We start from the raw sequence: 25,671 nt of genomic DNA on the forward strand, positions 1-25,671 counted from the left end.
TGCAGCATCCCGCATTCAGACGCTTGGCCTTTGTACTTTTGACAGTTGCAGAGTCCTGAGGTCAAACGATCCTTCTGACAGGCAAAGCCAGCATGCGGCAAGAAACCAAAATGGCATCCTGGAAGAAAAGAATTAGCAAACCATTTTTCTCAACGCTGCCACAAAAAATAACCGGAGTCGATATCAACATTGTGCAATCAACCTGCAATGGAGGTTGTGTTGCTGGTGACACAACGGGCAGCGGAAATAAAACGCACCTTGTGCGTTTTGCGAAGGAAGGCAATTGTGTCCTCTCTTTTTTGAGCGAGGGAGGGACAGGTGCTTTAAACCAGGAATTAGTTTATTTATTTTATTTATTATTTGGATTTATATGCATCCCTTTGTTGGGGGGATTCGTTCTTTGGAAAAAAGTCAAATCTTTCCATTCAAAGTGAGGATTGATATTACACAGGAGTCTCCTTCAGCACTGTTGTGACAATCACACACACACACATACACACACAGTCGTTTCCACAATGGTAGCTAAGAAGCCCCCCCCCCCCCCCCCAATGAACTCCAGAGGAGGGTGGGAAGGAGGAGAAAATCTAGTTTTTAAATTTAGACATTGGGCTTATTTTAAAGACGCAAAAAAATAAAAATAAAGCAACCCAACAAACCTTTGGTGGGTGCCAGTGAAGAAAAGGTTAAGAAATTATGCTTAGCCGGGCTTGTCAAGATATTTTATGTTTAATACATCTGAAGAAAAAAAAAACAATGCATATACAAAGAACTCAGACATGGAGAGAGAGAGAATGGGGAGGGAAAAAAAGAAGAAAGGCATCAGGTTCCAACAGTAACTGAGTCTATAGGAATTAGAATCTGGGTAGATTTGGGGGGGAAAGTTATTAAGGAGCCAGGGTTATATTTTGGTAAGATCCCCATGAACAGTGGAGTTAAAAGAGATCCTCCTCAAGCACCAGGAGACCGGAAAGGATGGCTCCTGGTTCAAGTCTTACCAGCAGCCGTGGCCACATCCTACCGAAATACCTTCTCTTTGATGAAAAAAGCCCCACGTCGTGGCACACAGGGAGTTCCTTAGGCTCCAACTCTCGAGCATCCGAAGGCGGCTTCAAATGTATGCCTAATATAGCTCTGCTTACCAAGAAAGTGGTGGGGGGGGGGAATGGAGAGTGAAGCAGACACCCCCCCTCAAAGTGGCCTTTAAAAAAACAAAAAGGCTATTTTCTCTCTCTTTTTTTAACACCTCCTTTATATTGCAAGGATTGGGGGTTCTTTTTGCTTTTCTTGAAGCTCACAAAACAAAAGGATGTATCCCCCCCAAAACGCCAGCAATTGGCAAAACCTGGTGGGATTTTCTCCCAACCGACACAAGCAGAGGGAGAGGGGAAAAAAGCTTTTTGGCCAAAGGGGACCCCCACCCCCACCCCCGACAATGTGGGTTAAAAATTGTTACAAGAAGATTTCGGCAGGGCAAGATTCGAGGTTTCCCGACCTGCCTGTAGGAAGAGAGCCAAAAAGCAACTTCAGAGGGGGGAAGGCAAGCTGACACCTCCCTTCAAAAGGAGCACCCTGGGGGTTTTTTGGGGACGGTCTCTCTCGGCACAAAGCTGCCCCCAAGGACTGAAAACTGCTCAAACTCTCCCAACTTGGCGTGTAAGCTGGCGGCAAAATAATACGGAAGACTCCAAAAGTCGGCCAGCTTAACAGGATGGGAATAGGCTCTCTGGGAGGCTGGAGATTTGAGAATAAGTCAGTTAGGGGAGGGAGAAAAATAATTAAAAAAAAAACAACCATTAAGCATGCCTGAATCTCAAAAACAAACAAAGAAAAATTAACAGTAAACAAACGAAGACAACCCCTGGTTACTAATCGGGGTCTGGATACCTTATTCTAATGTTGGTTTAAAAAAAAAAGAATTAGTCTAATTGTAAGGGCACTGGAAGGAGGAAAGGCATATTAGCATTTGCCTCTTGACACAGGGAACATGATGGGGGAAATGGGGCGCATGTTGGGATGTTTGTGTGCCGTTATTGCCAAAAACAAAACGAAAATATTGGAAAAATCTGAACGCTTTTAGTTTGTTTTTTGATTTCGACATTGCTTTTAGTATGTCATCAACACCAGGATTGGCAGGTAGGGGCCGCGAAGAGACCAGACGTTCATAGCAGCGCACACCTGCGGCCCTTCTTCGGTTCCGGGGGCTCCAGGGCGGCCAATATTGCTTCGTCAAATACATTCTTTAGGCCTTTCTGAAAAAGGGGCAGAGAGAACAGGGCAGGTCTCATTGTCTGGGTTATTCAAAGCAAACATAATTTTTTTAAAAAAATTAAATTAAATTAAATAAAAAGAAAGAGAGAGAAAGAAAGAATAGAAAGAAGGAAAAAATAAAATAGAAAGAAAGAAAAAGAAAATAAAAATAGGAAGGAAGGAAGGAAGGAAAAAATAGAAAGGAAAGAAAGAATGGAATGAAAAAATGGAAAGAAAAGAAAAAGAAAGAATGGAAGGAGGGAAGGGAGGGAGGGAGAGAGAGAGAGAGAGAGAAAGAAAGAAAGAAAGAAAGAAAGAAAGAAAGAAAGAAAGAAAGAAAGAAAGAAAGGAGAAACCAGCAAAGACAAAATTAAAGCCGAGTTCAGAGGAAAACGGGGACTCGGTTGCTGTGAAGCAATATTCCTAGCCAGGTGATCTATGAATTTAATGGCCTGGGGACAGAGCTGGCGTTATTGGAAAGCAGCAAAATGCAAAAGCAGCCCCTGGAGGCTTAAAAGGGGCAAGAAAGTGGGCCTTAGGCCCCCCACGTTTGGAAATCTTGGAGAAAGAAAGAGAGCGAGAGAAAGAGGAAGAGAGCGTGAAGCAGACACCCACCGACTGTACAAGGAGTGTATGGAGGAATAAAAGCAAGTGTGTCTGATGTCACACTTCACATTTGAGAAGCAATGTGTGTTTTATACACTCCGGGGTTTGAAAAGAAAGGAGAGAGTTTTGAGGAGTCCAGGGAAAAGTCTCAACCAGGTTAGGTTAGAAGCAAGCCAGAAATTGGAGTGGGGGGCATATATATTATATTCCACCCGCAAAGTTTGCTCCAGCGTTCTGGTCTCACCAGTTACTGAAGCAGCAAAGGAGGATTTGTAGAAATAGTGGAAGGTGGCCATCAAATCCGGGCCAGCGTAATGAGAAAATAAAACAAGGTTGGAGCGCTAAGATGTTAAAAACTGGAAGCAAATGAAAGCAAACAGGAATAATGCTTCATCAGGCAATGTATACAAACAGCTCATTTTTCTTTAATTTTGAAATGTTCAGGCTACTACAATTGGAGATCCATTTCCTTCCCTTAGGACAACAGAGGTAAAAAAAAAAGAATATATTTTTTCCTTCCCCCCAGAGAAAGCTTTTACATGTTTACAGTGCAAGCTTTAAGAAGGAATCCAAAGAGATTTATTCATCAGGAATTCACCGGAAAACAGATGTCCGTGCCCCAAACATCCAGCCCCCCCAAGAACCCCAACAAACACTGCACGACACCACAAAACAGCCAAAAGTATAGCAAAAACCCACAGGAGAGAAAGAGGGGGGGGGAGAACCATTTTAGTATTACTTGCAGGTCAGCAGGTCAGATACAATCATCATGCAAATACAATTGAGAGAGAAAGAGAACAGGAGAGGAAGAAGGGAAGGGAGGGAAGAGAAATAAATTGTACAGTCCTTTTCATTTTAGATATAAAAATCCTACCAATTCCTCGTTAAATTATTCCTCCCGTTGTTGTTTATTATTATTATTATTGTTATTCTAAGCAAAGCTAACACGGCATCTTTGAGCGACCTGCCCACACAGCTATGAAGAGAGCTAGCAACCCTAAAGCACACTTTAACGGGACTTGATTTTCACATTTCCGCAGCCGCACCCAAATTTATTTATTTTTAAAACGCAGCTTCCAATCCCTTCCCAACCCTCAAAGCTAATACAGAGTTTGCTTCTAAAGACGTTGAGTAAAGACACGGCTTCTTTTCGTTCAGGGTTTGGTTTTATTGGTGGTAGTGGTGGCGACGGCAGTTGTCGTTGTGTGCGTGTGGGGTTTTTTTTTTTCAACCAACTTTCTACAGCAGGAGAGAGAGAGGAAGCAGCAACGAGAAAGGAGGAAAGGAAAAAGAAAATCAAAGAAAAGGGGGGGGGGGGAGAGAGAGGAAACGGTTTAGAATATACAGCATTTCCGCTTGGGTTGAGTTTCCGGGGGTTCGAGAGCTGCTAGGATAGCCTCATCAAATACATTCTTCAGACCTCTCTACAAGACAGAGGGAGGAGGAGAAAAAGATAGCAGCCTGGTTAGAGGGTTAGAGAGAGAGATAGACACACACACACACACACACACACACACAAACAAGCAGAGACAAAAGAGCATTCAGGAGCAAAGGCATTCAGTGAAAGCAGATTTACTTTTGACACAAAGTAGATCTTTTGGAGGAAGAAAGGAGAGAGGCAAAGCTGAGCAAAGGGTTTGCGTGGGTTCTACCTGAACACCAGTTTTTCGTATAAATAGAAGGTCTTTAGTTAAGGGCTGGGTGTGGGTGGCCTAGAGGTGGTGCTCTCGCCTCACAGTCGGAAGGCGGTGAGTTTGATCCTAGGTAGAAGCAGATATTTCTCTCTCTCTGGGCACCAATGAGAATATATCCGCTGAGCAAAACTCCGCATTGGCGACAGGCAAGGGCAGTGGGCCAGCTCCATTCAGTTGCCCAAAGACTCCACCCCACTGCAAGGTATTATGTGGTCGTTAAAATATGATGATGATGATGATGATAAGAACATAACAACTTAAGGACAGCCATGCTGAATTGGGCCAAAGCCCATCAAGTCCAGCATTCTGTGGCCCACAGTGGCCCACCAATTGTCCATGGGGATCTTGAGCAGAAAGAGAAGGCAAAACCCACCCTTCCCTTTGATCCCCAACAAATGGGACCCAAGGGAATCCTGTCTGCCTCAACCAACATAGAGGCGGCACTTGGACATCCCTTTCAATAACCACTGATGCACTTGGCATCCCTGAATGTCTAATCCTGCCTTGAAGCTTTCCAGGCTGACAGCTGTCACTACCTCTTCTGGAAGGGAATTCCATCAACCAAGGACCCTCTGGGTGGATATACACTGCTCAAAAAAATAAAGGGAACACTTAAACAACACAATATAACTCCTAAGTAAATCAAACATCTCTGAAATCAAACTGTCCACTTAGGAAGCAACACTGATGGACAATCAATTTCACATGCTGTTGTGCCCATTCAACTTTGTACAGAACACAGTATTCCATGAGAATATTTCATTCATTCATTTCTAGGATTTCTGAGTGTTCCCTTAATTTTTTTGAGCAGTATATTTCCCTTTATTTGTCCTCAGTTTCTTATCTATGAGCTGATGATGATGATTATATGATGATGATGATGATGATAGGGTTTTTAGTTAAATATGACATCAGATGTCTTCCCACATTCACAGAGGGGGAGAAAACAACCTGATTTTTTGTGTATAGGAGGACGTTCTGAATATCCAGGCCCATTTGACTCACAAGTACTTATGATACTGTGAGCGTTGGTCTGCAAACCATGGTTTCTTAACCAGAGTTATAGCTGGCCACTCTGTGCCCTCGGTAGAAGCGAACCAGGTTAGTGAAAAAGGAAAACAGTTAAGCATCATTTGTTACTCAGATTTGTTAGCGAGATTCTCTGGAAGAAGGGTAGACGTTTTCCAATTCTCCGCTTCCTCCTCTCAGCCAACTCCCCACCCGTCCAGAGTTAGTTTCTCGTGAGACGGGAGGCTACACAAATACGAGGGATGAATAAACAATCTGCCCTCTGGTTTTAATATTTCAGCCTGCCACAGGCAAGAGTAAAATTAGAGAAAGGCATCAACTTTCCAGCAGCTGTTCTCATACAACTGGACAACGCGAATTTGCTACCAGGAAAGCCGTTAATACTTCAACAGGAAACGAATTACATTCATGTTTAGACAGCCCCCCCCCCTTCAATTTTCTGGGGCACGCGAACTCTTCATCTGCAGCAGCGACAGACTTGTTTTCTAAGAAAAGAGACACCGCCATCGTAGCCAACTAGAACACTTGGCATGAAACTGAACCCGCCTTAAATCTACAGTGACATATGGAGTTATCTTATCAGCACCAGCTGAGGATCTCCTATGAACTGTGCATTCACAAAGCTCTCTTCCCCTGGCCTAGTGCAATAGTCTCCACAAAAACTTTCGGTTATATTATTATTATTATTATTATTATTATTATTATTATTATTATTATTATTATTATAATTGGATTTTTATCTCGCCCCTCTCCGAGATATGGCTCAGGCGTGCCTGTATTTATCAAAAGGCTCTCCAAAAGGCTAAGGGAAAATGAGAATTTGGGGTTTCAGGACTTGGTTAGTCTGAAGTTGGTTGGGGGAATGATCAGGGGCAACATGAGAAAATATTATTTTACTGAAAGAGTAGTAGATCCTTGGAACAAACTTCCAGCAGACATGGTTGGTAAATCCACAGTAACTGAATTTAAACATGCCTGGGATAAACATATATCCATTGTAAGATAAAATACAGGAAATAGTATAAGGGCAGACTAGATGGACCATGAGGTCTTTTTCTGCCGTCAGTCTTCTATGTTTCTATGTTTCTAAAACTCCAAATTCTCGGAAGATCATCTGATGTGAAACAAGCAGGTTTCCTATTTACGTACCGGATATTTCACAGCAAATGTATGTAGGTGCATATGTTATATGGGTATCAGAGGTAGGTTCCTCCTGGTTCGCCTAAACTGGTAGCAACCCGCTGGTGACATCACAATGATGTCATGGAACTGGTTCAGCCAGTGCTGGTCTGCGGGCGCTGCCAATTTTATTTGGGGGTGGAATTTTGGGGGAGTTTCCCCTCCCCCTTTTTTTATTGCGCATGTGCAGAAGCCGGGTTTCTGGCACTGTCCATGCGCCGCCATCTTGTTTTCAACTTTGTGTGTGTGTTGAATTTTTTTGTGTGTCACTGCGCATGCACCCACAAGGCGCAACCACCCAGCGTGGGAGGATGTGAACTAACAGTGAGGTAGGTTAGAACCCACCCCTGGTATGTATGTATGTTATGTGTATGTATGTACGTACATATATGTATGTATGTACGTACAGATTGTTGTGGGTTTGGGGTTTTTCTGAAATATTTTGAGTGTCTTTCCAACGTTTCGGTGAAATCACGTTTACCATCATCAAACTGAAGTTATTGGCTTTGTGCTGCTCTGAATATGGTACAGTGGTACCTCAGTTAACGAACACCTTGGTTAGCGTACTTTTCGGATAACAACCAAAAATTAGCTTCGGGTACTGAACAAAATTTTTTGGTTATTATTCGAAATGTTAACACCCATTATCCCTCACTCCCGCCCCCCTCTCATTACTTCTTTACCCCTTATCCCCCCCATTGTCCCTCACTCCCCCCCCTCTCCTTACCTCTTTACCTCTTGCCTCTCTGCCTTCCTCCCCTCACCAGGGGAGCAGCAAAGCGTCGTTTTGGATATGACGAGGCAGGCGCTGAGTCTGCTGGTCCCGGCGGCAGCTTCTTTTCGGGACAGCGGCGGCCTGGGAGCCTGGGCATGGACATCATGTCCCCGGCGCTGCTGTTCCTCGAAAGGAAGAACAGCAGCGCTGGGGACATCACATCCATGCCCAGGCCCTCAGGCTCCCACCGCCGCTGTCCCCTAAAAGAAGCCACCGCCACAGCTGGTGTCCTCAAAGAGAAGCCGCCACCAGGACCAGCAAACTCAGTGCCTACCTCATCATAGCCGAAGCGACGCTTTCCTGCTCCCCTGGCGAGGGGACGAAGGCAGAGGCAAGAGATAAAGGGGGGGGGAGTGAGGGACAATGGGGGGGGGAATCCTCAATTTTCCCCATAGGAAATAAAGGCTGGGAACCAATTAAACACATTCCCATTATTTCCTATGGGGGAAAATTGTTTTGGATAACGACCATTTCGGTTAACAATGAACCTTCCGGAACGGATTGTGGTTGTTAACCGAGGTACCACTGTATACATATACATACATATGTACATATATATAGATACATGGACATATATGAAGGTCTTGGCATATTCGGGTTTCTTCCCGTGTGTTTCAGAGATTTCTGGCACCAGCCTGAAGCGTTCTCCCTAGCACAAGGACAAAAGCACCAGCCTGAAGATGATGAGTGGGACCTCGTCGAAACATTGCCAGAAATCTTTGAAACTTACATGGGAAGAAACCCGAATATGCCAAGACCTTCATACATACATATATATATATACCCACAGATACATATACATACATACATTTCCTATTTGAAGCATTGCAATTGGTCTAAATTGTTTATAATTGACACTGGACTACATTTTAATATCTGCATCTCAACGTTTTTTACAAAGACTTACATTGTTTCAGAAAGTGTTTATATAGTATCAGAATAAATTGAGTGCTAAAAAATTAGACTACAAGTGGTTTTCCTACAGCATGTTTTTTTTATATCGGAGAAAAATCTGAAGAGCCTCATTCGTGTTACAAGTAATGAATTCCAAACATCTCCCACTTCATACCCATTTTATTTTAATGTGCCTTTTTATACAGAAGCATTATTCTACAGATTAAGAATAGTACCTAATTAATGGCATTATTTTTTTTAATTGAAACTATCTTGAAGAAAACAAGCTGGGATATCTGAATGGGGTTAGAATTTATTCTTGGCTGTACACAGCCACAACACTTGAAGTGAAGGAAGATTAGACAATGGGAAGTTTATTTTAAAATTAGGCTGAATTGCTTCTTGCAACCAACATGCTTTGGTTTCTTTTGGCTTCTATTTGGGCTCATGTCCTTCCTTTTATTTCCTCTTATGTTCATTAAAACAATAACAACCTTTTTTTTAAAGGCTAAGCACATTTGCTAAGGCTTTCCTTCCCCGCCAAGGGCAAGAATTAAGTTTCTCTGTACGGGCCTCTTTTTTTAAAAAATAATAATTTTTAATTGATTTTTATAATATAAAATACGCACAACACAACACTGTTGTGTTGCGCTCCCCATTCCAAAATATCAACCTCGCTCTCACTTCTCTTGGGGAAAAATAATGTTTCCAAAACTTTCCCTCCCTGACCCTTTAATGTTTTCAGTTATAGGTAGTCCCCAATTTGCAACGGTTCATTTAGAGACCGCTCAAAGTGATGGCAGCCATGAAAAAAATGAGTGAGGACCGTTTTTCATACTTATGCCTGTTACGGCACCCCCGATCAAAATTGCTAATCAGATGCCAATCAGATACATTTATGGCGGTCGCGGCATCCAGGAGTCAGGTGATCCACTTCTGACATGCACAGTCCATGGGGAAAGCCGGGTTTGCTTACTGACCGTGGGACTACCTTGGTAACTGCAGTGATTCGCTTAAGAACGGTAGCAAGAAAGTTTGTTTAAACGGGGCAAAAGTCACCTTATCACAGAAATCTGAAGCTCCATTGAAGTCGTTAAGCTGAGGTCTACCTGTAATTTATTCCCTTTTTACGCTGGGGCAAAACTCAAGAGGGCTGTCATTCAAAAACTGTGATTTAATACCATCTTTTGGCTTTTATTCCCGAAAGGTGCTCAATTTCTGACAACATTTTGCCATTCTGATGCTGAGTTGGTAAAAGAGACAACATTTTGAAACTCGAGCTATTTAGCCCCTTCTGCTGAACCATCAAAATTCATTTGCCACAATGCTATCGGCTCCCCTCCCTGGGATCCTTTTTTCTCTGGGCCTACACGAGGGCGCAATTATCAGGCAACAAATTCCACGCACCACCCGTTCAAATTTTTCTTTGTATCTGCATCCACGGACAAAAACAAAAACTGTAACATTCGGGTTATTTAAAAAATCCTTTCAGATTCTCATTCTGGGTCACCCAACAAGCCTAACCCGCTCGTTTGGACCGCCTCCTCTTCCTCCTGCAATTATCTGATTTATTATATACGAAGGGAGACATCGGCTCCATTTGCAATTAAGGATTTCAAATCAATGGGAAATTAAGGAGGGAAAGTCGGGATTTGCTCTTTTTGAGTGTCATGACGCCATCTTCGTTTGCTTTATGCAATCCAATTCGTTGGGGTTTTTTTAAACATCTTGTGCAAAATCATCCCAAGAAATTTGCAGGCTTTTCCGTCCCCTATGTTGAGAATTTTTAAAAGCAGCTGCAGGGGACTTAGCTGCACAAACGTAAGGTGAGAAACTTACCTGCTGGAATTCACGTCATTCTCTGAAGATTTCCCTCCTCCCTTTCCGCTAACAACAGGCACGGACATCGATTCAAAACGAGAGGGGGCTTACTTGTGTGAGCGCGGAGCATTCCACGTATTTGACAGCTTTCAAGTCCCGCGCCAGTTTCTCCGCTGCCTCGGGAGTGATGGGCTTCTGCTTGTTCTTGGCGAGCTTCTCGATCGTCGAGGGGTCGTCTCGGAGGTCAATCTGGGTCCCGACGAGCAGAAACGGAGTCTTTGGACAATGGTGAGTGATTTCGGGGACCCACTGGAGAGAAAAACGTTGCCAGCGGTCAGGTTTGGGAGAAAAAAATCACCACACAAAGCGTGACAACCTGGCTGTTAACATGAAGGTTGAAAGCCATTGATGGAAGAGAATATTTGAAGCTCAGGATTGAATTGAGGGGGTCCTTATTGTTCTCTGTGTGGTTATTTTTCTTGCCCGTGTTTCATGATCAAACTAGTTTGTTCTATCTATCTATCTATCTATCTATCTATCTATCTATCCATCCATCCATCCATCCATCCATCCATCTATCAGGCTTATATTCTCCAAGGACTCAGGACTTAATATCACAAGCCCCCAAGTGGAGCGGTGGTTAGGATGCAGGATGGCAGGCCCGACTCTGCCCGCAGCCAGGAGTTCGATCCGGATCGGCTCAAAGTTGACTCAAGACTTCCGTCTTTCCAAGGTTGGTAAAATGAAGACCCAGATTGCTGGGGGCAATAAGGCTGAACTGCTTAGAAAAGACTTTAAAGCATTGTGAAGTAGTATAGAAGGGCTATTTCTATTGCTATTCTGTGTTCTATTCATTCTTCCTTTATTCATTCCTCTATTCTTTAGTTCTCCTTTATCTCCATTCTACAGTATTCTATTCCCTATTCTATTCCCTATTCTATTCTATTTTTATTTTATTCCCTATTCTATTCTATTCTACTCTACTCCACCATGATGGTGCAGTGTTTAGAATGCAGGATTGAAGGCTAACCCTTCCCACTGCCAGGAGTTCGATCCTGACTGGCTCAAGTTTGACTCAGCCTTCCAAAGTCAGTAAACCCAGATTGTTGTTGGGTAATATGCCAAGTCTGTAAACCACTTAGAGAGTGCTATAAAACACTAGGAAGCGGTATATTAAGTCTAAGGGATATTGCTGGTGCTATTGTTATCAGTCCAATAATATGACCTAGTCTGGTTAATGAAAACGTCTACAAGAAGGCAACCAAGGACCCCTCGGATTAAAAGCATTTGCCATGGGCGCAGCCTGAAAGCCCTCACCTTTTCCTTAACATTTTCAAACGAAGAGGGCGAGACCACGGAGAAGCAGACCAGAAACACATCTGTCTGTGGGTAACTGAGGGGCCGTAATCTGTCGTAATCTTCCTGTCCTGGGGGAAAAAAATAAAGAAAGACTGACATTAGAAACTTGGTCTCCAGAGGAAAAGGACAGGGACTTTTCACATAGGTATACAGGTAGAAACATAGAAGACTGCCGGCAGCAAAAAGACCACCTGGTCCATCTTGTCTGCCCTTATATTATTTCCTGCATTTTATCTTAGGATGGATCTATGTTTATCCCATACATGTTTAAATTCAGTTCCTGTGGATTTACCAACCACGTCTGCTGGAAGTTTGTTCCAAGCATCTACTACTCTTTCAGTCAAATAATATTTTCTCACGTTGCTTCTGATCTTTCCCCCAACTAACCTCAGATTTTGGGCCCTTGTTTTTGTGTTCACTTTCCTATTAAAAACACTTCCCTCCTGAACCTTATTTAACCCTTGAACATATTTAAATGTTTCGATCATGTCCCCCCTTTCCCTTCTGTCCTCCAGACTATACAGATCGAGTTCATGAAGTCTTTCCTGATATGTTTTCTGCTTAAGACCTTCCACCATTTTTGTAGCCTGTCTTTGGACCCACTCAATTTGATCAATAACTTTTTGTAGGTGAGGTCTCCAGAACTGAAAGTAGTACTTGACTTATGACAATTGAGCCCGACATTTAGGTTGCTAAGTGAGAAACACATTAAGTGAGTTTTGCCTCCACTTTGTGACCTTCCTGGCCACAGCTGTTAAGGTAATGAGTGTGGTTGTTAAGTGAACCTGGCTTCCCGATTCAGTTTGCTCAACAGAAACCACGTGACTCCCAGACAATGAGACCGTCATGAGATGCCTTGAGTCCCCGGAGAGGGGTGGCATAAAAATTCAATTAATAATAATAATAATAATAATAATAATAATAATAATAATAATAATATTAAATATAAGCCTTATTGAAAAGAATGATTTAGAAAAACAACCACGTGTACAAAAATGTAAAAACAGCTACTTAAAATAGTTACTTGAAGGTTGTGTAAATAATGATAGTCAACGTATTAGTTGACTCTGCCCCTTTTTCCTCTTTCTCTTTTCTTTCTTTTCTTTCCTATGCTTTCTCTCTCTTCTTTTCTCATTTTTCTTCCCTCTTTTTCTTTTTCTTTTTGTATTTGCATTTGACTATTTTTTTGTGTGTTTTTAATACGCAAATAACTAATAAAGATAAATATTTTTAAAAAATAAATAAATAAATATGAATCAGTTGCCAAGTGCCCAAATGCAAATCAGATGACCATGGGGATGCTGCTGCAGGGGTCATAAAATGATGCTACGTGGGGGGGTTTTCAATGCCGCTGTAACTTCAAACGGTCACTGAGCGAACCACTGTACATTGAGGACCACCTGTTAGTGGCTTTAGAATTTTAACTCTGATATACACTGCTCAAAAAAAATAAAGGGAACACTCAAATAACACATCCTAGATCTGAATGAATGAAATATTCTCATGGAATACTTTGTTCTGTACAAAGTTGAATGTGCACAACAGCATGTGAAATTGATTATCAATCAGTGTCGCTTCCTAAGTAGACAGTTTGATTTCACAGAAATTTGATTTACTTGGAGTTACACTGTCTGGTTTAAGGGTTCCCTTTATTTTATTTTTTTTGAGCAGTGTATATCAGAATAAGAAAGGAATGTTACTGAAGAGATTCCAGCAAAACTGCCCTCTTTTCTTCCTTTCAAATGACTCAAACGTTTGAGCTGCACGTAGACCCAAAGGAAGCATCCCTCCTCCCTTTCTATCTATGACTCAGAAGTCCAAATGATAACATGTAGATTAGAGGGATGTAATTCCCAGAGTAAAATCCAGTTGCACTTTTCAGATTCTTGCTTCCAAGAATTCTTGCACATAGTATCTGTCAGATACCCGTGAGGAGAAAAGTCCAAGGCCAGACACAAATAACTGTACAGTGAACCCTCGAGTTTCGCGTGTTCAAGTATCGCGAAAGGGCTATTTCGCGAGTTTTCAACCAGGAAGTAAACTCCACCATCTGCGCATGCGTGCCCTTCCACGCATGCATAGATGGTGGAGTTTCCCCGCCGGGCAGAGGCTTCCCTGGGTCTTCCCCCTCTTGCCCCCGTAAGACCCCAGCGGCGGCGCGAGCAACGGCGTGGGCGGGCGGGCGGCACGCGCTTGGGGACATCCCAGCTCCGCTCCCCAGCTGGGGAAAGCGCGCGCGTTTGGGGACTCCCTAGATCCGCTCCCCAGCTGGGGAGCGGATCTAGGGAGTCCCCAAACGCGCGCGCTTTCCCCAGCAACGCGCGCGCGTTTGGGGACTCCCTAGATCCGCTCCCCAGCTGGGGAGCGGATCTAGGGAGTCCCCAAACGCGCGCGCTTTCCCCAGCAACGCGCGCGCAGTGGGGACTCCCTAGATCCGCTCCCCAGCTGGGGAGCGGATCTAGGGAGTCCCCAAACGCGCGCGCTTTCCCCAGCAACGCGCGCGCGGTGGGGGACTCCCTAGATCCGCTCCCCAGCTGGGGAGCGGATCTAGGGAGTCCCCAAACGCGCGCGCTTTCCCCAGCAACGCGCGCGCTTTCCCCAGCAACGCGCGCGCGGTGGGGACTCCCTAGATCCGCTCCCCAGCTGGGGAGCGGATCTAGGGAGTCCCCAAACGCGCGCGCTTTCCCCAGCAACGCGCGCGCGGTGGGGACTCCCTAGATCCGCTCCCCAGCTGGGGAGCGGATCTAGGGAGTCCCCAAACGCGCGCGCTTTCCCCAGCAACGCGCGCGCTTTCCCCAGCAACGCGCGCGCGGTGGGGACTCCCTAGATCCGCTCCCCAGCTGGGGAGCGGATCTAGGGAGTCCCCACCGCGCGCGCGTTGCTGGGGAAAGCGCGTGCGTTTGGGGACTCCCTAGATCCGCTCCCCAGCTGGGGAGCGGATCTAGGGAGTCCCCAAACGCGCGCGCACCCCAGGCGCGAGCAACGGGGTGGGCGGGCGAAGGGCGGGCGGCAGTGGAAGCAAAAACACCATCTGCGCACGCGCAGATGGTGTTTTTACTTCCGCACCGCTACTTCGCTAAAAATCGATCATCGCGTGGGGTCCTGGAACGGAACCCTCGCGATGATCGAGGGTTCACTGTAATTCCCCAATTTCTCCAGAAAGAACGGAGGCAAAGCTTGGTAAAATAAATGTAATATGGCAGATCACTAGCAGCTCTGATTCCTAGGACGCTGTATCTAACAGCTTCCTTTCTATCTGAGATATGCAAAGCAGGAAATGACAGCTGTGGCCATCCCGTATGTCATTTCCCAAACCAAAAAATTCTGGTAGATTCACTCGGTGCATTGACAGAATACGAGTGCTAGAAGGGGACTTTATAAAGGGGGTATAGGAGAAAAACAAGAAACATTTTATTCTCTCCCTCTGCTAGGGAGGCTTCCAAAGCAGTTTATAAATTAATAAAACAGTCCCACAGAAGGAAAAGGGGGTGCAAAAGAACAACAAAACAAACTAGCATTCTTTACATCACACTGCTTTGGACAGATATACCATATTTTTCAGAGTATAAGATGCACCTTAGTTTTTGGGGAGGAAAATAGGAAAAAGAATCCGCTTACTAAATATTCATCTGGCCAGCGTCCTTAGTCTGGTCATTTTCAGCAATTATTTTATCCCCTGGTTAGGGCTTTAAAAAAACCCGTATTCGGAGAGAGTAACAATGAAAGAGCTTGCAAGCGGGTAAGAACTGGTTGGGGCTGGAAAGAAACATTCGGAGCAAGTAGAAAAATGAAAAAAAAACAACTAGAAAGACAGGGTTTGGAAAGCATTCTTCGCAGAGAGTAACAATGAAAGAGCTTGCAAGATAAGAGCTAGGAAGATTGCTACACCTAGTTAGGGCTGGGGGGGGAGCTAAATTCAGGGTATAAGATGCTCCCAAATTTTCAGCCTCTTTTAGGGAGGAAAAAGGTGTGTTTTATACTCTGAAAAATACGGTAATATTGCTGTGGTTTTGGTCATATTTATACATTGACGTTTTATCAACAGTCAGTCAAGTTGAGCTACAGCAACCACAAAACCCCTCTTCCCTTTCTTCCTCAAAGGATGGACAGATTTTTTAAAAAAGCATTTACCTGCAGTATCAAACAGGCCTAAGGTGTATGGCTCCCCACCAATCATCACTGTTACAGCATAGTTATCGAACACCTGCAGAGTTAAAAAAAATAGAAGAAGACAAGAAACAGCTTTCAGCGTCAATCATTCATCTTCTAAACATAAAGCATACCTGGGACTGAAATCAACTATGGATACAGAAATATGAACCTGTTAAGAAACCAGCAGAACAAGTCCAGCCATCAGTAGTGGGTTTCACTAAGTCTAATTGAGTTGGGAAAGGAAACCCCTTTCAAAGTTTGCTATCGCTAATTTAATCAGCAAAATATATCCCTAACCAACAGGCAACAACAATAACAACAACAGGACCCAACCTACTCAGAACCATTATTTTTGAACCGGACAATTAAGCCTACATGTAATTACAGTATGCTAAGTTGCCCAGCTACAAATCAAAGGCTTTTCTTTTTTTAAAGGAAAACCAACCCTGACATTTGAACCTAACTGGACATCTTAAAATACAGTGTTATTATAGATTAAATATCTTGATTTAAATAATCTTCCAATCAGTGAAACATACTTGAATATGTTGGCTTAAAAACCAGGAAACCGAGTGCTAGGTTTTTCTTAGGCTTGAAAACCAATCACTCACTCACTCACTCACTCACTCACTCACTCTGCCCAACTCACTTCACAAGGTGGTGGTTGTGGGGAACACTAGGAGGCAGGAGTATTAGGTATGTTCTCTGCCATCAGTTGTGTATAAAAAAGGCAGGGATAAAAATTTAATCTATATCAGTATTATAAAACTAAGCAGATGATCATGTACTAAGATCAGAATTCACATATATATACTAGTTAGGTTTTTGTTTTGTTTGTTTTTGAGGTGGGGGGAAGATTTTGTAGTACATTTAGAAACAATTACAAAATGATACAACTTAGGATCCAACTTAGGATGCCTAAAATGCACCTTTTCACTGTTGTTCAACCTAAGATAAAATATATTAATTTAATGCTGGTTAAACATACTGCAGTTAACTTATCTTTGTTTATGTAAATGAGTTCAGGACTTACATACAATCTTGAAAGGTTGCTGATTTGGAAAGTTACAACTGCCCCCCATTTATTAATCTACTTCATCTGAAGTTTGGGTCAAAATCTCCAGTAGTAGCTAAGCAAGGTTTAAATACTACTACTACTAAATCTAAACACCTTGCTCTTAGCTTAAATTTTGTTAAGCACATCAGAGCAGGCAAAGTAATCCCATTGGAAACATTAAGATTTATTTAGCAAGCTGTCCCCACCAAGGGTATTTGTAGCTTGGGCTTGAACTGTGGGGATCCTAGGTGCACTGATGATGTTTTATTACTTTGGTAATAAAATGTCTGCAAGAAGACAACTAGGCTTAGAGAGCACCAGTTGCTTGCACAGGTATATACTGAACGCTATTCTCCTCTGGCAGCCTAGGTGTGCAAATGCAGACACCCAAACCTTGAAAAGAATGTGGCTCTTTTAATGCTCCATGTTGCTAAGCACTTCCTTCACATGCTTTGACAGACCTGCTAGCCATTGTTTCTACCAACCACCTCGGGTGTTCAGCACAACAGGTAAATTTAATGGCTTGATCCTATGAAGTTCAGCCTTCACTTCCTGTATTCAGGGTGATTTCTGGATCTCATCATAAAGCAGTCTGACAGTGGGCATTTATTTTCTGAAAGCTTGGTAGGTGGCAGACGCTTGCATTATCATGCCGAAGTATGATGTTCATATGAGCATTTCCCAAAGCAAAAATTCCAAAAAGCAGCCCTTAAACTAAAATGTTGTTGCATCACATTGTCACCTTTGAACACATGCACAGGTTTTATTTCATATAGGTCCAGTTTATAGCTTTGTGTATATATAGATTTAATTAGCAGTACCATAATTCCCTGTTCTTTAATTTTGTACAAGAAAGGGGGGGGAGAAAGGATCACGTTTTACTCACCGTTGGTACATATTCAGAGGGAAATTTATTTGTTGTATAAGAAATTAGAAGACATGTTTTACCAACAGCGCCATCTCCCACAACCACACACTTAATCGTCTGCATAGTTCAAATTTGTTGCTATATCAGGTCCAAAATTAATCTGGAAAAATAAAAACAGGAAGTCAGGTAATTATTATGTGAAGGTTAGAAAATGTGTTATCATTGTTATTGCACTTTCTGTATAAGCCTCTCGAGAAATACAGCTCCAGTAAGTAGAACCCCCAGAAAGCAGATCAAAGAGAATGGGAGCATGAGGGGGAGATTAAAACCAGTTTTCTCCCACATAATTTAGCTGATTATAGGATTCTGAATTATACTTTTAGTTTTGTTCCCTCACAGGAAAGTTCCAGAAAATCCACGAAAAATTTGCTGTTCTCAAGGGATCCGGGGTGGTAGAAACATTGGTGAAAGGGCCCTAGTTTAAATCATGACTAAAAAACTGAAAGCTCTCTTCCCCCCCCCCCCCAAAACAGAAAATGCTAGCATTTGCATAGCATATCCTGTACATATTTTTCTATAAAGCAGGAATATGAAACAAGAGGATATATAATACAAGACAAGGCCTTGTGTTAATATGACCGGTTGTGCAGCACAATGTAAAACTTTTATCATTCATATTGGCACTAAACGTCATGCCAAAGTTAGTGTTTGGTTTTAACCACAAGAACTTTCCTTCCTGTTTTGCAAGGTAACAATCCCATCCCAGCTTATTTCTATCATTTGCACATCACACCAAAGAACATGCTTTTTTCAAGGTGCTGAAATCTACCGACACCAAAATCCTTGTGCAACTTTTAATTCTGCTACAAGTCATTCCCATTCTTTTTGGTGGGTGGGTGTGAAAACCAAAAGCATTTTTTATATTTAAAAAAATTCTGATGAACTCTTCAAAGTTCATACATGTTGTGTGGTCCTATTCCCTCAATAGCAACCTTTCTAAGAAATCTGGGATTCTCAGAAGTTGGCTGAGTTCATCATCTAGATGTTAAGGATGGAATTATTTTGAACAGCAGAGATTTATACCAAGGAATGGCAATACTGTAGGGCCCCTCCTATTAGTGGGAGGCTTCCTCTGTATCACTGAACTTTGGTTCCTTTTCCTGTTTCTCTCAACAACAGGCCCACCAACAAGGAAGCAGAGCTGCAAAAAAGTACTGGGGACTGTTGAGGTAGAGTTTTAGGGAATTGGAGTAAGTAATAACCATAATAAAAGCTTGTTAAGTCTTATTAGTCCCTCATCAAGACACATCTCTGGAGAACATGTAATTGTTTTCTTCTGCAGAAGGCCTTGTTATACAGCCAAGGTAAGCCTGGTCTGTATGTTTGTACACAAACTTTACTCTCCACTGAGGTACAATACCTATTCTATACACTTCTGATTATTTTTCCACTCACATTTATTACATTTCACCTAAAATGGAAAATGGTTTTTTCTAAGAGTCTAAAGAAAAATGAGTAACTTATTACCCCACCACACAAGAACAAATATCTGGTCAGAAAAGGTTTAGAATGAGCATATTTTAAAATTTTAGCCTGTCATATAAAACGAAGAAGCTAAAGTACTCTAAGTCTTCAGAATTCAAACAAACAACCCACCCCAGATGTAACAACTATGGATAAGAAAGATAAAAAAACCCTGGATTGTGAATAATAACGGAGACAGAATAGAAGAGGAAGAACTGAAGAAAGTCATAAATAAATATCTGCAACAGAAGAATTGTGGCAAAAGACAGCAAAGATAGTACTAAAAGTAATAGGTGCCTTGGATGCAATCCCAAAACATCTGGAGCACCACTGGAACATCCTCAGCATTGACAAAATTCCCATCAGTCAATTGCAAAAGCCACTTTAGGGAAACTAATCTTGAAATTATAAGGCTGTGTGTATACACAACACACATATTCCCGCACTATATACATATATATAATACAATATGGTAGAAATTGGACATCTTACATCCAGTATGTAGTAATAACTAATTCCAGTATCGAAGCGTATGGCAATAACTTCCAGTATAAAGTAATATATGTAACTGCCAAATACCATAAGATTAGCAAATTTAATTATTGCTATCCTTTCCTTGGCATTTAAGCTGGACTGAACAACTATTTGTTGCATATTCTGGACAGAAGTTTAACAACCCCTAGAGGTTTTTAGCATGACATGTTTGAACACATTTTCCAAAACAGGGGGAATGCCTAAGTGGTATTGTCAAAATGACCGATCAAAGACCAATCAACGCAAAGAATTATGATGACTGAGGATAAATTAACTTATCTTCCACTCGCCAACACAAACCGATGGGCAGAAATTTTCCAGCTCTTGTGTGGTAGCGCATACAAAAAGGAAATTTTAAAGCGTAAGCAACCACAAACAAAAGTCAATTTGCAATCCCTCAAGTGTCTCAGAACCACACACACACACACACACAAATGGGCTACAAAAAGCAAGCAGAAACCCTGCAGGCCCTTAAGCCCACCCGCCCCTTTGCCTATCCGAGGTCAGCATTCAAATCAGCAAAGATAACATGAAGGGCTCCCAATGCCATCTCGGGGCAGGCTTACATTCAAAAACCTTTCCCTATCTCTTTCCTTCAGCCCCAATCTGGATAGGTCATAAAGCCTAAGCACGGGTGGTGTAGCACATCTGGAGGGCTTCGTAGGTTAAGAAGCACAGAAACGCTTTCTTATTATCCTGAGATGGGGAAGAGATTTCTTTGTAGAGTCTTCTGCATTCCCAGAACAGAAGGTCTACAAAAAGGGGGACTTTCTAATTCAGTTTTTTTCTTCATTAGGAGAACTTTGCAGCTTAAAAACAAGACATAAGCTTCATGATAAACAGAGAGCTTTTTCAAATTCAATCTACCACAAATAGTAGTTTAACTCAAAAAAAAAAAAAGGCAAGCTCCCATAGTGACCTTTTGTTCCAAATGTACAAATCCCATGTATCATTCAGGGGACACAATCGCAGACTGAAAATAAAATGTGAATGCAAAATATTGACCTAAACAAAATATTAGACAGCATTATAAGACATAATACAGTGGTACCTCGAGATACGAGTTTAATTCGTTCCGGACCTGGGCTCTTAAGTCGAGCAGCTCTTATCTCGAACGACTTTTCCCCATAGGAATTAATGTAAATAATTTTAATTGGTTCCAGTCCTCAAAAAAACTCACAAAGTTAGTCTAAATTATGCAGAAAGACATGTTTTTAATGAAGAAATGTACATGTACATATAAATGAATAATGAAGTTTCTTTCACTTAACTTGTAAACTTTCTTAAACTTTTAAATTTACATATGTTCAACTTCTCTGCCACCCAATCCTGTAGGACAGAGGTCCCCAACCCTTTTTGCACCAGGGACCGGCTTTAAGCGATCAAGAGAGGAATGGTGAATGAATGGACGGAGGGTGGGAAGGAAGGAAGGAAAGAGGGAAGGGACAGGAACAGAGGAAGGAAGCAAGGAAACTTATGAAAGGGGAGAGTAAGAGAGGAATGAGTGAAGGGAGGGAGGGAGGGAAGAAGGTGGGAAGGAGAAAGAAAAGAAGAAATAGAGGAAGGGAAGGTAAAAGAGAGAAAGAAAAAGAGCAAGAAAGAAAGAAAGAAAGAAAGAAAAGAAAGAAAGAAAGAAAGAAAGAAAGGGGGAAGGGACAGGAACAGAGGAAGGAAGCAAGGAAACTTATGAAAGTGGAGAGTAAGAGAGGAATGAGTGAAGGGAGGGAGGGAGGGAAGAAGGTGGGAAGGAGAAAGAAAAGAAGAAATAGAGGAAGGGAAGGTAAAAGAGAGAAAGAAAAGAGCAAGAAAGAAAGCTGCAAGCACCCCCCCCCCAGCCCCCCAGGCCGGCTGCAACCTTTTAAAACACGTGCGCCGCTTCGCAGCTGTCTCCTGAAGCCGAACGCGGAAGTTAGCGTTTGGCTTCAGGAGACAGCTCCTTGGCGCTTGTATCTCGAATTTGGGCTTGTAAGTAGAACAAAAATATCTCTCCCCTCCCAGCTCTTATCTCGAGTTGCTCTTAAGTAGAGCAGCTCTTATGTCGGGGTTCCACTGTATATACTCAGTTCATTCACAAAGAGTAGCAAGGACACTCTATAAATCTTATACAGTATACATCTAAGCAATCATTAAAGGACTATCATTTCCAAATTACAGGAAAGCCAATTTCTATGTAGAATATGTGTAAAAACTACTTGTTTAAATAATGCTCCAATTCAACACTCACTATATCATTATATAGTGAGGCATTTTATGATCCCCATAACTGCTTGCTTAAATACCAGTTACTAATATATAACTGTATTTATATTGAAATTATTTCTATATTAAAGGCATTAATTATTCTTTATCCTAGACCAATGGTCTCCAACCTGGGAAACTTTAAGACTTGCGGACTTCAATTCCCAGAATTCCTCAGCAAAGATGTCTGAGGAATTCTGGGAGTTGAAGTCCACAAGTCTTAAAGTTGCTAAGGTTGGAGACCACGGTCCTAGATCAAGAAAATAAATTCTATTGGATTAAAATGGGAGAAAATAATCTTCCCTAATGTAACGTCTAGTGCTATTTAAACCAGAGATATTCTAACTAGATTGTATAATCCCTTAAATTCTGATCTTGAGAAATATTATGCAAGGTATTCAAGTGAGTGATGACATGGAATAATTCTGCCTTTTTGAACCTATGAAATTCAACCTACACACCCATCCTTGAGACACCGGGTTCAAAAGCTGCAGAAGCCTCCTTAGTGGCAAGGAGACCTCCCAGAGGTAAATTCAAATGGGGAGAAAGGAGAAAAGCTTCCCACCAATAACTCCAAAGCTGCCATTTTGCCTGCTGCCCTCCAGATAAAAATAAAATACAGTGTTCCCTCGATTTTCGCGGGTTCGAACTTTGCGGAACGTCTATACCACGGTTTTTCAAAAATATTAATTAAAAAATACTTCGCGTTTTCCCCCCTATACCACGGTTTTTCCACGCCTGATGACATCATATGTCATTGCCAAACTTTTGTCTGCCTTTAAAAAACATTTTTTAAAATAAACTTTAATAAATAAACATGGTGAGTACTAATCTAAATGGTTGCTAAGGGAATGGGAAATTGTAATTTAGGGGTTTAAAGTGTTAAGGGAAGGCTTGGGATACTGTTCATAGCCAAATATTGTGTATTTACTTCCACATCTCTACTTCGCGGAAATTCGACTTTCGCGGGCGGCCTTGGAACGCATCCCCCGTGAAAATCGAGGGAATACTGTATGTCGAAAGTACCAGTCAAGGATCTCCCATCAGCAGACCAGGATGTCTCCAAACTTAGCAACTTTTAAGACTTGTGGATTTGGCTGCATGGCTGGCTGGGAGTTGAAGGTCACAAGTCTTAAAATGGCCAAGTATGGAGAGACCCCTGAGATATATACAACACACCTGTAGTACTGTACTGGTCAGGATATGTCCAGCCTAAATTGACTGGAGTTTTAATTAATTGCCCCGTGCAAAAAACCCTCATGACTAACATTCTCAGTCAATGCAACAGAGCCCTGAACCGGATTCCCAGCACTCTGTGCATGTTTAAACCTGTTTAGATTTTAATGGGGAGACTTTGAGCTGGGTTGCCTTTGAGCCCCAGGGTGTAGCCCAGGAGAAACTGAGTGAAATCCCCCACCCTGCCCCCTTTCCTAAACATCCTCAACCAGACCCAACTTTCCAATCGTCGGTGGCCAGTTGTCAGTCTTAGAATTCTAGGCCTGGAAGGGACCTTGGAAGTCTTCTTCTGGACTTCAGCTCTCAGAATTCCCCAGCCAGCCTTAACTGCTTGAAGGCGAATTGAAATAATAGAATCATAGAAAATTGGAAAAGGGAGAGAGGGAGGGAGGAAGCAAAGAGGAGAGATGAGGAAGGGAGGGAGGGAGAAGGAAGGGAGCAAAAGATAGGGAGGGACAGAAGGAAGGAAGGAGGAGAGATGAGAAATGGGGGAGGAGGAAGGAAGGAATGGCAGGGAGAAAAAAAGGAGCAAAGGAGAGGGAGGGAGGAAAGAGAAAAAATGAGAAAGTAAGGGAGGAGAAGGAGGAAGGAATGGCAGGGAGAAGGAAGGAAAGGAGCAAAGGAGAGGGAGGGAGAGAAGGAAGAAAGGACAGTAGCAATAGCACTTGGACTTATAAACTGCTTTACAGTACCTACAGCCCTTTTACAGAGTCAGGGAAGGAAGGAGGGAAAGAAGGGCAACAGCAATAGCCCTTAAGACTTGGAAGGAAGGATCAAATGAGAGATGAGGAAGTAAGGGAGGAGGAGATAGTGAGGAATGGAGGAAGAAGGAAGGAAAGGAGCAAAAGAGAGGGAGGGAGAGAAGGAAGGGGAAGCGAGGGAGGGAAGAAAAGAAAAGGAAGGAGAGGAAGGAAAGAAAGAAGGGATGAGAAGGAAGAAGGGAAGGGAGAAGAAAGGAAGGAATTGGGGAGAAGGAAGGGACGGAGCAAAAGAGAGATGAGGAAGTAAGGGAGGAGGAGGGAGAAGGACGGAAAGGAGCAAAGGAGAGGGAGGGGGAGAAGGAAGGGAGGAGAGGAAGGAAAGAAAGAAGGGGTGAGGAGGAAGAAAGGGAGAGAAGGGAGGAAAGAATTGGGGAGGAGAAAGGAAAAGAGCGAAAGAGAGATGAGGAAGGAAGGGAGTAGGAAGGAAGGATGGGAGGGAGAAGGAAGGAAAGGAGCAAAGGAGAGGGAGGGAAAGAAGGAAGGAAAGGCAGTAGCAATAACACAGACTTATAAACCGCTTTACAGTACTTTGCAGGCCTTTCTAAGTGATTTACAATGCTAGTGAAGGAAGGAAGGGCAATAGACTTGGATGGAATGAGAGATGAGGAAGTATGGGAGGGAGGGATGGGAGGGAGAAGGAATAAAAGGAGCAAAGGAGGGAGAGAAAGAACATGGAAGGGAGAGAAGAAAAGGAAAGGAAGGAAAGAAGGGGTGAGGAGAAAGAAGGGAAGGGAGAGAAGGGAGGAAAGAATGGGGGGAGGAAGGGAAGTTAGGACAGGGGGGGGCAGGGAAAGAAAGAATGGGGGAGGAGACTGGAGACGGAATGAAAGAATAAAAGGGAGGGGAGGAAAGGAGGCCTCTCTTCCTTCGCATCTGCCCCATTCTCTTCCTCCTCCTCATCCGCCAGGGACGCTGGAAAAGCAGGACGAGGACCCCCACTTCCCCTATCCTCCCCCTCCCCTGCAGCGCCGGAAGAGGCCGATCCTTCCCGCGGGCCAGGCCCTCTCTATAGTCTTCCGGGCCTCGTCTCCCCCCCCCCTTCCTAGAGCGGTCGGAGGAAGGAGGGGGGCAAAGACAGATGCCCCCCTCTCCCTCCACACAGGCGTCTCCTCCCTTCCTCCCCGCCGAACTCCAAAGCCCATCCTCCCCGGCCGCTCCGTTGTGAGGGGAAGGAGGAGAACCTGGAAGCGGCGGCGGTGGGGGGGGGAGCAACAAGTCCCCCCCAACCGCTTCCCAGCGTCGGTATCCCAACACCCATCATCCCCGCCCGCCCGGGGAGAATGGGAGTTGTAGTCCTGGCCGCCCCGCGGCGTCCCCCTCCCCCTTCCGGTAAGCGCGCCCCTCCCCCCCTCCCCTCAGGAAAAGGGCCGGGCTCCCCTCCCCCACAAAGGCTGAGGCGAGAAAAGAGGCCGCCCGCCCCGGAGCCCGTTTCCCCCTCTCAGCAGACGAGACGCACCGGCTTGGCCTTCGCCCTGCTCCTTCCCTGCCTCCCTCAGCCGCCGACCGGGCCGAGAATCCCGCCGCCGCCTTCTTACCTCACAGCGCTGCTCCGCCGGGCGTTGGCAGCTCGCTGCGGGGTCTCCTCGCCTGGGCAGCAAGGGCGGGCGGGCGGGCTGACGTCACCGCGTCCCTGCAGAGGCGGGGCTTGAGGCGGGGACGGCACAGGCACGCCCAACCGGGAGGCCACGCCCGACGCC

The 25,671-nt window shown here is 43.7% G+C and overlaps 1 protein-coding gene across 3 annotated transcripts; it reads right to left on the minus strand.

Annotated features, from left to right (window-relative positions):
* Positions 1-707: 707 nt before the first annotated feature.
* CDC42 (cell division cycle 42) lies at positions 708-25,671 on the minus strand. 3 transcript variants are annotated; one of them, XM_070759095.1, is made up of 6 exons: positions 25,510-25,671; positions 17,700-17,841; positions 15,736-15,808; positions 11,563-11,672; positions 10,357-10,554; positions 708-2,249 (listed from the first exon to the last, which is right to left on the minus strand). In XM_070759095.1, the coding sequence occupies exons 2-6, from the start codon at positions 17,802-17,804 to the stop codon at positions 2,160-2,162; spliced, it is 576 nt and encodes a 191-aa protein (XP_070615196.1). In that variant the 5' UTR covers positions 17,805-17,841; positions 25,510-25,671; the 3' UTR covers positions 708-2,159. The 3 variants fall into 3 exon arrangements, with proteins under 3 accessions (XP_070615196.1, XP_070615197.1, XP_070615198.1); XM_070759096.1 differs by having other exon boundaries at positions 25,431-25,608; XM_070759097.1 differs by lacking the exon at positions 25,510-25,671 and adding an exon at positions 20,791-20,930.

The sequence above is a fragment of the Erythrolamprus reginae genome, chromosome 8 (assembly GCF_031021105.1).
Source record: "Erythrolamprus reginae isolate rEryReg1 chromosome 8, rEryReg1.hap1, whole genome shotgun sequence".
Taxonomy (NCBI): Eukaryota; Metazoa; Chordata; class Lepidosauria; order Squamata; family Dipsadidae; genus Erythrolamprus; species Erythrolamprus reginae.

Coding starts and splice junctions, on each gene's coding strand:
- CDC42 (XM_070759095.1), bottom strand. CDS start 17,804: ATGCAGACGATTAAGTGTGTGGTTGTGGGAGATGGCGCTGTTGGTAAA. Junction 10,555..11,562: donor TTGAAAATGTTAAGGAAAAG/GTGAGGGCTTTC, acceptor TTTTCTCTCCAG/TGGGTCCCCGAAATCACTCA. Junction 2,250..10,356: donor AATGCTCCGCGCTCACACAA/GTAAGCCCCCTC, acceptor CCCCTTTTTCAG/AAAGGCCTAAAGAATGTATT.